General features: G+C 47.5%; 1 protein-coding gene across 3 annotated transcripts in view; it reads right to left on the bottom strand.

Annotated features, from left to right (window-relative positions):
* COL15A1 (collagen type XV alpha 1 chain) overlaps nt 1–13,004 on the bottom strand; it is a 97,466-nt gene that overhangs the window by 24,889 nt on the left and 59,573 nt on the right. For all 3 annotated transcript variants that reach the window (XM_074330765.2, XM_019729215.3, XM_074330763.2), the window contains exons 16-25: nt 9,562–9,597; nt 9,006–9,146; nt 8,746–8,814; nt 7,920–7,955; nt 7,731–7,814; nt 6,707–6,772; nt 4,417–4,452; nt 3,084–3,146; nt 721–789; nt 592–627 (exon numbers count right to left, since the gene is read on the bottom strand). In XM_074330765.2, the coding sequence (XP_074186866.2) occupies nt 592–627; nt 721–789; nt 3,084–3,146; nt 4,417–4,452; nt 6,707–6,772; nt 7,731–7,814; nt 7,920–7,955; nt 8,746–8,814; nt 9,006–9,146; nt 9,562–9,597 (636 nt within the window). The remainder of the gene's footprint in view (nt 1–591; nt 628–720; nt 790–3,083; nt 3,147–4,416; nt 4,453–6,706; nt 6,773–7,730; nt 7,815–7,919; nt 7,956–8,745; nt 8,815–9,005; nt 9,147–9,561; nt 9,598–13,004) is intronic.

A 13,004-nucleotide genomic window follows, 5' to 3' on the forward strand; every position in this document is an offset into this window, starting at 1 on the left:
ACAACCAGAAACCAAAATGCCCAAAGGGACTTTCTGGGGTTCTTTTGAGGGGTTCCCTGGCAGTGGCAATCTTTAGCTGGCAAGACCCGTGGTATAACCGTGAGTGCTCACCACTGTCTGGTTCGCCTCTTCTTCCTAGACACACAGATAAACCAGATTTTTGAGTCTCCCACTCACCAAGGCATTTGAGTTCTGGCTGAGAATGTGCTAGAAATGATGTTCATCATTTTCTATGGTCTCTTCCCCCTCCCCAACTTTGGCCTGACAGCTGAAGATGAAAGTGGGGCCCTGAATCCACAAGATGGCAGAGTCACAGGTTGCAAACATCCTGGGTCCCCGAGTCACTGCTTGGAGGGGAGATGCTCACCTAGGAACAACCACAGTGGACTTTACAAGAGGGAGCCCTAAGCTGCTATTGCCTTAAGCCACTGGGATTTTTATTTAATTGCAGTTCACCTACCCTAGCACACACATACATTGTGACACATCCTTTTTATTTTCATAACTGGAACAACTCAATATAATTGAGCTAAAGTATGATAAATGCTTCAAACCCCATTCTAGACCCAGCTGAGAGATGCTCTGACTTACCATTGGTCCCGGGGCTCCGTTCACTCCAGGTTCACCCTAAAACAGGGAGATACAGACTTCTCAGTCAGAGGAACACAGTTTGTTGCAGAAACAAAGGTGGGTGCCTTCAGAGTCTGGGGACATAATTACCTTTACTCCCCTCAGCCTTTCCAGAGGAACATCGCCTGTCAGGATGGCGCCTGGCTCTCCCTTTTCGCCCTGCAATTCAGAGAACCTTTTGATGAAGTTGGCCTCCTTCTTGCCACCTCCAGAGGCTCACCAAGACCTATCAGTCCCACCACCATGATTTTTCCTGTCTTCATCCTGCCCCCTCAGACCCCACTGCTCTGTCATGACCTCTCCCCAGAGTCCTGCAACCACCTTCTAAGTGACTGAGTGGTTTCTTGGCTATTCTTTCCATGCGCCATCAGAGATACTGTTGGAAAGCACAGGTCAGCATCCTGCAAGCTCTCCAGGGCTCCTCACTCCCCGGAACCAGCCCACCTCTTGCTGCACAGCACCCCTCTGGGAAGTGCTGGCTCCTATGGTCATATATTTGGTGGTTTGCTTTCCTAACAACTTGACTTGAGATCTGTTCCCAACGAGAATCCTTTTTCTTGTTAAAACATCTGAAATCGGGAAAGAGATGAAGGTATGAACACTAGAGGCCTCTCTCAACACAGGGTCCTGTGTCTCCATGTGGAACTTTGCCTGCAAACTTCAGGCTCCTGTGCAAACTTGCCCGGCAATTTCCCAGTTGTTGGGAAATAGGGTAGATGGGTAGACTGGTGTCAGGGACACAGGATCTGCGCCCAATCCTGTCCTCAGCGAGCCATCCACTATCCCAGGAAGCTTCCAAGAAGATATGTGTGCAGAGAAAAGGCCAGGTAGAAGAACTTTCTAGATCACCCAGGCTTTGGCCCCCAACTCCCTGAGGAGCTGGGCTGGATCACACTGAAGTCTCCCTTCTACAGGCTGGATGCAGCCAGGGCAATGATGTCAACATGAGTGAGCAGCCTCTTCTCTCTGACCCCCTCAGCCCACACCTGATATTAGGATCTTACCACTCCGCTGATGAGGAAAAGCAGTCCTGAGCACGTCAGCAGCAAGAAGCAAGCACAAAAGCATTAGAGGCAGAGTGAGAGAAAGTGCGTTTGCTGCAAGGGCTGGAGCAGAGCTGCCTGGGCGCCCATCCCAGTTTTCAAGGTGGCCAAGGACTAAGGGTGGGGATGGCACATAGGTCCCTCTAGATCCATCTGACCTTGCCACATAGGACACAGCATTTGATGCAAGAGCCGCTCTTGTGTGACCAGGCCCCCTCCCAAGCCAGAGCTGCCCTGGCCCCACCCCATCTCCATGGGCTCCTGGCATCCCAAGACATCATCCCTTGTGGCACCAAACTTAGAGCCCTTTGCCCAGCACATTGAACCCTCCACCCCTTGGAACTGTGGTTGAACAGACACTGGAGCCTCTCTTGTCCTTGGGGCTAGTGTGGGATGGTGGGGGGGATGGATGGAGGGAAGTGAGAAGCTTAACACTCCCTAAGGCTCCCTCCTCTTAGAGACACTCCACTCTCCTTGACTCCCCAAGGCAGGCTCAGGGGTTGCTCCCACTGGCTTGGCACCCTCCATAACAGCAATGACAATGCTCTCTGTTGGCTCTTTGTGTGTCTGTTCCTCTTATCTTGTATCTATGTACCTAGTGTCTAGTACAGGAATCCACCCGGCATACCTGAGGGAATGGATATGAGACGATGAGTCCATAAATGGATGGATGACCGAATGCACCCAATCCGGACTCTCTGTAATCTATTTATGGATTCTCTCCCTTATGTATAAACACCACCTGGGAAGATAATTCTAAGGGGGCACATGTGGAGGGTACAAAGGTTAGTTCAGTGCCCTGGGAGTTCCCAGTACATGCTCTGCATACTACATATTTATTCCAGAGATTCTGGACCCAAACTGCCATTAATTATACATTCTTTGACCCAACAAATCTTGTGAGTGCCATTTGTGTACCACACCCTGTGCTAAGAACTGGAGCTATGAAAAAGGAACTGGTTGAGGTCTGTTCTTAGGGAGGACATGCTCCCGTGAGGGGGCCCAGTGGGAAGTTAGACAAAGCACAGCACGTGTGATTACAGCGTTCAGGGGAGTGCAGGTTGAGTTCTTTTTCAAAACTATGATGAAACTCAATTTCTCCACCCACAACCCACCTTCACCCTGGAAGAACCTTGAGATTATAAAAGATAACAGCTGAAGAGTAACTGCTAATAGATGCAGAATTTCTTTTGGGAAGATGAAAACGTTCTGGAATTAGGCAGTGGTGATGGTTGTATGACCTTGTGAACATACTAAAAATCAATGACTTTTACAATTTAAAAGGGTGGATTTTATGGTATATGAATTATATCTCAAATTTAGAAAAAAGTTAACAGCTACTTTCAGCCAATTTGGGACATTAGTATATTCTGGAGCATGACCCCATCCAGATACCTGGGCCGCTCTTACCTGTTCTCCTTTTAGTCCGGGAAATCCAGGCACGCCAGTGTCTCCTTTTGGTCCTTTCGGGCCCTAGAAGGAATCATTGGAGGGTATTTTATTACTTGTTAAGACAAAAGTGCTTTAACCAAACGGACATAGTTGTTTCAAAAAGTAGGAAAACAGAGAGTGCCATTCCCCTGGTAGGTGGAAGTCACAAGTAGTCATGATATGTTCCCGATTTTAAGGGGTCTAGAAATTGTGGTCTGGGGGAAAGAAGACAGCACTGAGTGTTAGAAGGTCCCGTGTGTCTTTGAACTTTGGTTTCCTCCAATGGGCATTACGGAAACAGCCTGGCCCTGCTGTCTCTGCCTCCCCATGGGTCTTCCAGGTCCTCCTGCAGCGCGTGTCCACCCACCATTCACTTTCCATGCTGCCCGCCCCTGCTCTGGCTCCCCACTACCTAATGGATGGGATCCAAACATCCCAGCCTGATACCCAAAGCCATCCCAGCCAGCCGCAGCACCTCGTCTTTCACTCCCCGCCACACCACCAGGGGTGAGCCTTTTCCCTCACCCTCTCTGCACTCTCCATTGCCTCTGAACTTCTGTTCATGCCATTCCCCCTGCAGGAATACCCATCCACCCCTCTGCAGAGCCAAATTCTGCACACCCAGTCAGAGGTGAGCTCTTCTCAACTCCAACAGACACTTAACATCTGTGACAATGACTCATATAACCAGATGTCTGCTCCCAAAAGGCACTATTGCTATTTTCCTTTTCACAAGTCCCTGTCTGGTCTTGTGGGCTAAAGCGTGAGTTACCCATTAGAGCACTTTCTACACAGAAATGCATGTTCGCCTTCCATGGTGGAAACCCCATGGTATGGTGCACACAGACTATTATTAATTATTGGTCTTCTAGTCTATGATTCCCCTCCCCCAGCCACGGTCACCACCATCTTCTTTCTTTACGAATATTATCTACTTGGACTGTATCTACTTGAAATGCTTGACCGATCCACTGACATTCATAGGAAGCCAATCAGTGGCTGGCTCTGGGATAGAGAGAGATGAGTAAGAGCCAACCTTCCACAAGCTGGTCACAGTGCAGTCGAGGAAAAAAGACAAGGGCACGAATAGCTGTTATTCAAGGCAGAGAAAAACCATAGCAGAGGTGAAAATAAAGCCCCATGGACAGAGGGAAGGATCCCTAAAGGTGGGGGAGTAATGAGGAAAGGTTACACGAACAAGACGGTGCTAGAGTTTGGTCGTGCAGTCGAAGGAGACTGGCATCCCAGGTGGAAGGAACAGAATGAGCAACGCCATAGTGCGCAGAGGCAAGATGGCCACTGTGGTACTTACTGGAAACCCTGGCAGCCCAGGCGTGCCCTCTGGGCCCTGTGACATAACAGAGACAAAACAGGTGGTTAAGGAGTAGCATTTCCACAGGCAGCAGGAATGTTGTAACTTCAGGGCCCACTCCCTCCCAGCACCTTCCAAAGGCTTAAGCATGTTCCCACAGGTCCATTTTGCAGAAGAGGGTGCTGAGACCCAGGAGGGGAAAGAACCCTGCAGAGTCACACCGCTGGTGAGTAACAGAGCCAGAAACTGTGCACAGGCAGCCAGAGTCCCCGCTCCCCAGAACCACAACTCTCTGCACTGTAAGTGGAAGCTTTCTCCTCTGTGAAATCACTCAGCCACTGAAACCGCTGGGGCCAACGAATACAGCACTTGACCTTGACAAATGCTCTCAGAAAACAAGTTCCTAAATTCTGAGGAATGGGGCCAAAGGGTGTGCTGAGGTATTTGGGGATGGGAGAGGGGGCACATTGGTGAGACTCTGTTCTTTTCCCTCAGAAGGAGCATGAGTTTTAAAGGACCAGCCATTTTAAAGGCCCTGGGACATAGAGAGTTTGTGGTTCCCCCGACATGGGCCAGGACTCTTCTTCCTGCCAGCCCAGACACCCACATACCTCTGAAAGGCACATGAGTTTGGCAGAATATACACACAGAGAGAGACAACCGGATGGAAACACGTTTCTTAATATACTGTATACATAGAGGGGTGGAAAAGCATACGGGTGCTGGTTGGACTTGCGTTCTCCCACGGAGGGAACTACCTCTGACTAGGACAATCTTGGTCCTCCATTAGGGATGAAGGTGACTAGCGGGCCTGGATTTGCCGAAGAGGAGGGCAGGCATTGGGGAGGAAGGAGGATTCTAGGGGTGGAGTCACTTGCAGACAGACAAGGCCCAGGGACTGTTAGAACAATGATGCCCAATCTTGGATTTTAGGCTATGTGTTTTGCTTTAGTATCAACCCACCAAACAAACATCTTAAACCTCCAATAGTTGGGGGAAAACCAAGATCCTCTGTGAACTGACTTTTGCTTGTTAGCCGGTGTACATTAGTGTTTGATTATTGGGGTGTTTTGGATGATTTTATTAGAAATCAAGGAAAGGGAGCCCCACTGGATGTGGTACAAAGAGACAGCAAAATGACCCCCCAACCGAGGTCACTCAGCAGAAGGAGAAACCGGTTCTAGAGGAACCTCCCAGATATTTGCGGAAGCCTTGGGAAGGGCACTGAATTTTCCCCAGAAGTGGCTGGTGAGGGTCCCGGCCAACCTCAGTGGGGCCTGCAGGAGTGGGTAGCTCCAGCAGACATCGGGACTGAGCAGCTGTGAAAGTATAAGCCTCAATCTCCAGGTCAGCTTACAGAGAGAGCCAGTTTGCAAAGCAGTTTCACAATCATTGCCTCTTATAAGCTGCCCCAAAGGCTGGTGAGGAGTTATCAGAAAAGAGGACCAGAGGTTCAGAGTGGTGTGTAGCAGAGACGGGGCTGGATCACCAAGGCTACTAAGGCCAGAGGTCTTCCTTTCTCCCCAACTGTCACCAGCAGATGCTGGAAGATGCAACGGGGATTTATTGCACAAGCTAAGAAAGCTTCCTTCCTCTTAGGTCCTGTTGTGCCAAGAACTGACTCTGTGGGCTTGTAGAAATGATATCGCTTCTTCACATGTTCCTGATGTCTAACATGGGGCTAGAAAGACTAAAGCAAGTCATTTCCCCTCCTCATGTGCCAGTTTCCCCATTAGTACAAGGACAGGTCTCTCTAGGCTCTTCCCGTTCTGTGAAATGAGATCATGTCAATAAAAGCAAGCCAAGGGGTTGCCGGTTAGCTCAGTTGGTTAGAATGCAGAGCTCTTAACAACAAGCTTGCCGGTCTGATCCCCACATGGGCTACAGAGTTGTGCCCTCCACAACTAGATTGAAACAACTACTTGAGTTGGAACTAATGGGTCCTGGAAAAACACACTTAAATAAATAAAAGCTTTTTTTTTTTTTTTAAAGTGAAAAATAAAAGCAAGCCAAAAGTGTTGCACAGATGTCAATCCGTGTGTTACTTATGCTTCTCTGATTTCCATTATACATATTTCTGATGCATGGGACTGGAAGCTTCCAATTATTGGACAAAACTCCCTGCATGGTCAAATTAATGTGATAGCAACATCTCAGAAATGCAAAGTTCTCTTTCCACTCTACTTTGATGTATTCTAGCTCCATGCTTCAGCAGCTAAAAGAATTCCAAACCAACCCAACAGGGGCGTCTGGGGAGGGATCTCACTCTAGGGGAGCTGTGGATACACACCGGAGGCCCGATGAGCTCAGGAATGTCCGAGAGATTCATGATTCCATGAGTGATGTTGATCAACGACTGAAAAGAGAAAAATCAGACAATGAGACAGAGGGTGGCACATGTTCTACCATGTTCCCAGCAGTGAACTGAAGTCACCCAGCATGACAGTACCTGGACAGATACTGATTACACCCTAACCTACTGCCAACACACCCACCCCTCCCACTGCTCAGAAAGCAGCTCAGAGCTGCCTTATTGCTTTGCTCTTTCAACCAGTCTTAAGATTACATAATACATGATTTAAAATTTTAAATGTATAGACACACACACACACACACATTTTTTTTTTTTTTTTACTCTAGTTACCTTTTTTCTAGTTATTTGGGACTTTTTACCTTTCTGTTGTCTATCATATGACATTATTTCTCTCAGAAGGACAACTATTTTTCACACATGTGATGTCTTAATATTAAGTGGACCATGATCAGGTCCCAGCCCACATCCCACTCTTCTCTACACACTTCCATCACTCTCCACCCGTACGCATGCCCATCAGCTCAGAACAGATTTTCTACTCTGTGCTTTGGCTCAAAGTGTCCCTGCCACCTGGATTCTGGAAGTCCTGTTCTCCACGGTTACCTGATAAAATCCATCTCAGCTTTCAAATCCCTGCTCAAAGACTCTTCCTCCAGAAAGTCTTCCTTGATTTCTCATATCCCACACTGCCTTTTCTCCCTTGCGTCCCCATTTATGTTCCTTTGCCTCTGTTCTAGCTCTGTTACAGCCATTCTCCTGGCTGCAAATGCTGCCAACCAGAAGAGAGTGTTCTGGAAGCACCATGTGAGAGAATAGTGGTACTGGGGTAGAAACAGACAGGTGCAGCATGCTGGCAGGTGGCAACTCCAACGCCAGATGCCGGTTGTGTGCCCCCTGCTTACCCAGCAGCCCCGAAGGCCCTGAAGTTGTGGAGCATCTTCTCTCCCCTTTAGCAAAGGCAGGAAATACATAGCCACGTTCTGACCTGGATGATACTCACACTAGACAAGACCTCGATGCGGCCTGGGGGCCCCCTGGGCCCAGGGGGTCCCACAACGCTGGTTCCATCTATCCCTCTTTCACCCTGGATACAGCAGTGAGAGCAGAAAAACAATTCATTGTACAGGGACAATGCTCCCAGAACCAGGCTGGACAGTCCACCTAACCCACCTCAGTTCTGTGACCTCACCTTGGGTCCCAGGTCTCCTTTTTCTCCTTTGGGACCCTGGCAAAACAAAGAAACAAATAAATAGCCTTCAGTTTTCTTGTGTTCACTTTGCTCACTCCCTATCTATCGTTGGATCTTACCATCTCTCCATACGCTCTCACATGGATTTTGTCCCGACGATAGGAGCAAAATATGAGGGGCAAATTTCCCTTGCAAAGTCAGAAGGAACACCCCACAGAGAACAAGAAGACCAGAGACCCTCTGCCAGAACAGGGTGAACGTCCCTGGACCCTGAATCTCAGAGCACTCTGCCTCGGTGGTGGGGGAGGGATGGGGAAGGTGTTTAGTCAGTCATGGAGCGGGCTGTGCTGCTCCTGTCTGCCAGGCTCTGCTCCTCCCGGGCTGACTACTCAGCTCAGGTCCCACTTGACAAAGCTAATGAGATCCTGGAGGTTGGTCCTCTTGCGAGCAAGTATCATAGCAGAAGATGGATAACACCTCCCACCTTCCTGGCTAGGTGCAGCAGGGAGGGGCACCTGCCAGGAGCATGGGGTTTTGAAAAGAGTCCGAGTTTCAGTATTGAATGGGGGCAGCAAGAAGGCAATGAAGCAGAGATGGCAGGTGCTAGGGACTGGCAGGAGACAGAGAGAGAAAAGTAATTTTCTAGTTTTTCCACATGATGTTTGGTGCAAAATTTCTGTGCTGCTCCTCAGAGAAACACACTATAAAGAGCACCTAGTCTCCCCATTGCACAGCTTGGAGCTGGGGGCACAGAGGAGGTGAATTATTAAAAGGAGCACAGTCAGGATGGTACCCCATAAAACGAAGGTTTCAAAAGTAAACCTACAATCGAAGTCATTGGTCCAGAGACTCTGGGTTCATGCAGTAGCCTGATGCTTCCAGAGCCTTCAGTATCCTGGGTAAGGAAGAAGAATGAACATTTCAGATCCAATTCCTGAGAACCTACCTGCACCAGGTGTGGTTTCGGGAGCTGGGGCTTGGTGGGAATTGGCACAGCCCCTGCCCTCGGACCAGGGGTCAGTTTGCTGGTCTTTCCAGAGTCCTTAAGGCACATTATTCTCGAACCATAGAAAGAGCGAAAAGTACCTCAAATCCAAGTTCCGTTGCGCATCCAGGGCCTGGGGGCCCAGGGGGCCCGGGAGGCCCTGGGGGTCCCATGATCCCAGGAATACCAATTTGTCCATTTTTCCCTGGGGGTCCTGGTGAGCCTCTGTTGCCGGGGTCACCCTGTAGGGAAGAGAACAGGCTGACTACTCAGACCTGGGTTCACTCACGGAAGGAATGACACACAGCCCTGAGTCAGAAAATCATTCTTGGAGCTTATTTAGATTAATGAATTTTCTGATCGGTACTGCTTAATGGTCCAGAAACAGCTGCCTGGCTAATTGACATTGCACTTGGAGATAAGCTAAAGCACTCACTTGAGTGCATTTGTGTGGCGGGGTGAGGAAGGAGAATAACATCACAGGTTATTCACTCCCCTCTACCTCCAGCTGTTCTGCCTTCCCTGAGCAGTTCCTTTGAGATGTGTTTTTCTCTGCTCCATGACATTCAATACCGCGGCTCAGCAGTCCAATTATAGTAAATGCAAAGGAAGGGGAGGAAGGAAGAAAAAGGGTTTTTTTTTAATTTATTTTTTTACCTTTTCACCAACTGAGCCATTAGGCCCTCTTGCTCCCTGAAAAACAAACAAACAAATAAAAAAGAGTCAATGAATATATAGCTCATTAAATATGTTCAGAAGAAATGTAGAATTATGGACTCTTAAGTAATAGGATATTCAAATGGGACCCTTCCAACCTTGGTTTTGGCTGATGTCTCAAAGCTGAGTGCATTACAATAGTTGTCAGTTTGCTACAGCAAGTCCTGCTGAAAGCTGTGAAACTCATTTTTCAATTGTTAGCTCATCACCTACCTCAAGGGTAAAAAGAAGAAGTTGAAGATTAACCGTGAAGAGATCATAGAGGAAGATTCCCTTGGAGAATTGTCAGTGGACTGGGCGCTCCCTTTTCCCACCCCTCCCATGAGGGAGGTAAAGGGGTACTTTTCCTACTTGAAGCCAAGGAAGGGGCTTTAAGAACGTGATATATATTTACTGTACTTTTAGAGATATGTGGAAAGCTGAGTGACTACCTTCCTGAAAAAAATCTAAAGACCCAAACTGGCTGGAGTGGCCCCAGCATGGGGGTGTGTGTGTGTTGCACTGAAGCAAGTTGCAAGTCCCTAGTCTCCTGGGGGAGCTCTGAGCAGAGGGGAGGATCAAGAGGGGCTGGTGGTCAAGAGTGGTAAGTGGGGGAACCCCGGCTGGAGAATTGCTGAGGCAACCTCAACAGCACTCACGAGAGAAGGAGCCCCCAATTGCACCATAGGCCCTGACACCTGACGACGCTGTACCCGCCATCTAAATCTGTGCCCTTCCCCCAGTCCCGTTTCCCTGGGCTAGAGTTCCTCTCCTGTACCAATTCCATAGAAATGACAGAGTGGATAGTTCCCAAAGAGTCACGCTCAAAAATAAGATGGAGCATCATGTGGAACCTGAAATAGTGAAGCATGCCAAAGGGAAAACAGCTGGGAAGCTGAAGCCAGAGGCCTCAGTCGTGGAGAGAAAGCATGGGAGAGAAGCATGGGGCGAAGCGGTGGTGGAGGCCAGCAGCAGCATGTGGTTCTGACAGGAAGGCAGGTAGATGTTCTGGAGCGGGCAGCCATAGAGCCCGCCCTCTCTCCTCACCTCCCACTCTCCCTGCTAGTACAAGAACAATAAGAGTTGTTTCCTGGAACAAAAGAGTAGGCCAGAGCCCCCAGGGGCTAGGGAACACTGGGAAATCCAGGTATAACCCAAACTCCTAAGATCAGCTATTGAGGGGCTTGGCTGATGGCACATCGACTCGTCCCATCCCCTTCCTGAAAGCTGGATGTCCCAGAAGTAGCTATTGCCCACTTCCCAACAATCTGTACAAACACATACAGAAAACAGACCAAAGAGGGATTCCAATTTCGAAAGCAAACACACAAGCAAGAAACAATGCTCATCTGAGGGAAAGCAACATTATGAAAGAGAGAAAACAATGTCAAGAATGGAATGTATGTCTGAGGAAACAGCGTTAGGAACGCAACCCAATCAGGACTTTAAGTACATAATATATATTCTCAGGGAGAAAAGGGAGGGTTTTACAGCCACGAAACCAAGACAAACTAGTATGAAATAAGAACAGTGGTTATGGAAAAGAATCAATTAGAGATCTTAGAAATAAAAATATATAACTGTTGAAAGAAAGAACTCTATAGAAGGGCTGAATAACAGAAGAGGCACATCTGAAGAGAGAATTACAGAAAAAAGAAAAAAAAAATCAGGCCACAGACGCCCTGTGTGTGAAGAGACAGTATTTGGGCCCATTCCACTGGCTCGCAGATTTAGTGGCTACCATTTTGGAATATGAGCAGATGAGCTTGGGGACGAAAGAGCTCATCTTATTGGAATTTACATGAAAAGGGAGAGTGAAAAGTGGGAGCCCCAATTAAAAGGATCAGCAAAGACCCCATACTCCTGAAATGGTCGCGGTAGAGCTTTACTTCGCTCCTCAGTGCAAGAATAGAGTAGTGAGGCTATGCACTATCTTGGAATGACAACCAGCACAGCTGCAAGTCTGGTTGTGAGAGACCAGTTCTATCTCAGAAACACTGTGAAAGAACCAGGAGCAGGCAGGAGTGCTGCATGTTGCAAAATCATGGTTTAGAACCCATTAGAAATTTCCACTCATTATGGTAACTGGATTGGCTAAGGCCATTATCAGACGTCATCATACAGGAATATCAGAAAAAACTAACCAATACACAGATATTATTCCTGGTGTGGTTTCCAAAACTGCACAACGTATTGCCTGTGGGTGCCTGTTGGTTTTGCTCATGGTGTTTGTTGTACTGATAACTCAATGTATAAAAATTACAACTGACTATATAGTTTATTTGGTTTTATTGGGGCCATACACGTCTGGTGATGAAAGAAGATATAAAACAGGAAATCAGGCCAATAGTAGAATGTTTAATTGAAACAAATTGTTACCCACTACTAGATCCTACTTAGGAACAGCTCCAGGCTCAGGTTCCGGAGGCGTACCCTGTTCTTTACTACAGGAGATTTGGAGATTGCTCACAGCCAAGTTTGGATTACGTGGAGAAAGGGAAGGTGATGATGACTTATTTGCATTGCTTTTACATATTATGGAAAAGACAGAAGCTGCTTTTACGAGGCCTGACAATTAAGTTCGCGAACTTGTTGCAACGATGTTACTAACCTTTTTTTATATCAGAGGGATTATTCATTATGAATTTGTACCAACTGGACAAACAGTTAACCAAGTTTGCTATTTGGAAGTGCTAAAAAGGCTGCATGAAAAAATTAGACAATATGAACTTTTCGCCAACATTCATGTCTCTTGCATCACGACAAAGCATCAGCTCACACAGCACTGTCTGTGGGGGAGTTTTTAGCCAGTAAACAAATAACTGTATTGGAACACCCTCCCTACTCATCCTCCCTACTGGCCCCCAATGGCTTCTTTCTTTACCTGAAGGTAAAGGAAATATTGAAAGGAAGAAACTTTGATGACATTCAGGACATCAAGAGTAATATGACGATAGCTCTGATGGCCATTCCATAAAAAGTTCCAAAATTGCTTTGAAGGGTGGACTAGGCACTAGCGTGGGTGTATAGCTTCCCAAGGGGAGTACTTTGAAGGTGAACGTAGTGATATTCAGCAATGAGGTACTTAGCACTTTTTCTAGGATGAGTTTGTACAATGCAAACAATGACATTTCGGTAGCTCAGTGGGATTACTCATAACCGGTTATCAGGAGCTGAACATTCCTCAGCAATTCTGGGCACTGAGGAAAATTTCCAAGCACAAACCCTTTTCTACTTGGAGGTCTCGGCACCTTTTGAGACTGAAGAAGACAATGAATGATTCCGATTGTGAAAGAAGGAAAAGAATGACAACTGTTAATCCTAGATTTGGGCTGAAGAACTGGATGGCAGAATCTGCAGTGAAAAAGCAGAAAGGAATTTTCCAGAAGTCCATCTTCAGCCAG

Source organism: Rhinolophus sinicus, chromosome 16 (assembly GCF_057876585.1).
Source record: "Rhinolophus sinicus isolate RSI-liver-muscle chromosome 16, RSI-T2T, whole genome shotgun sequence".
Classification (NCBI taxonomy): Eukaryota; Metazoa; Chordata; class Mammalia; order Chiroptera; family Rhinolophidae; genus Rhinolophus; species Rhinolophus sinicus.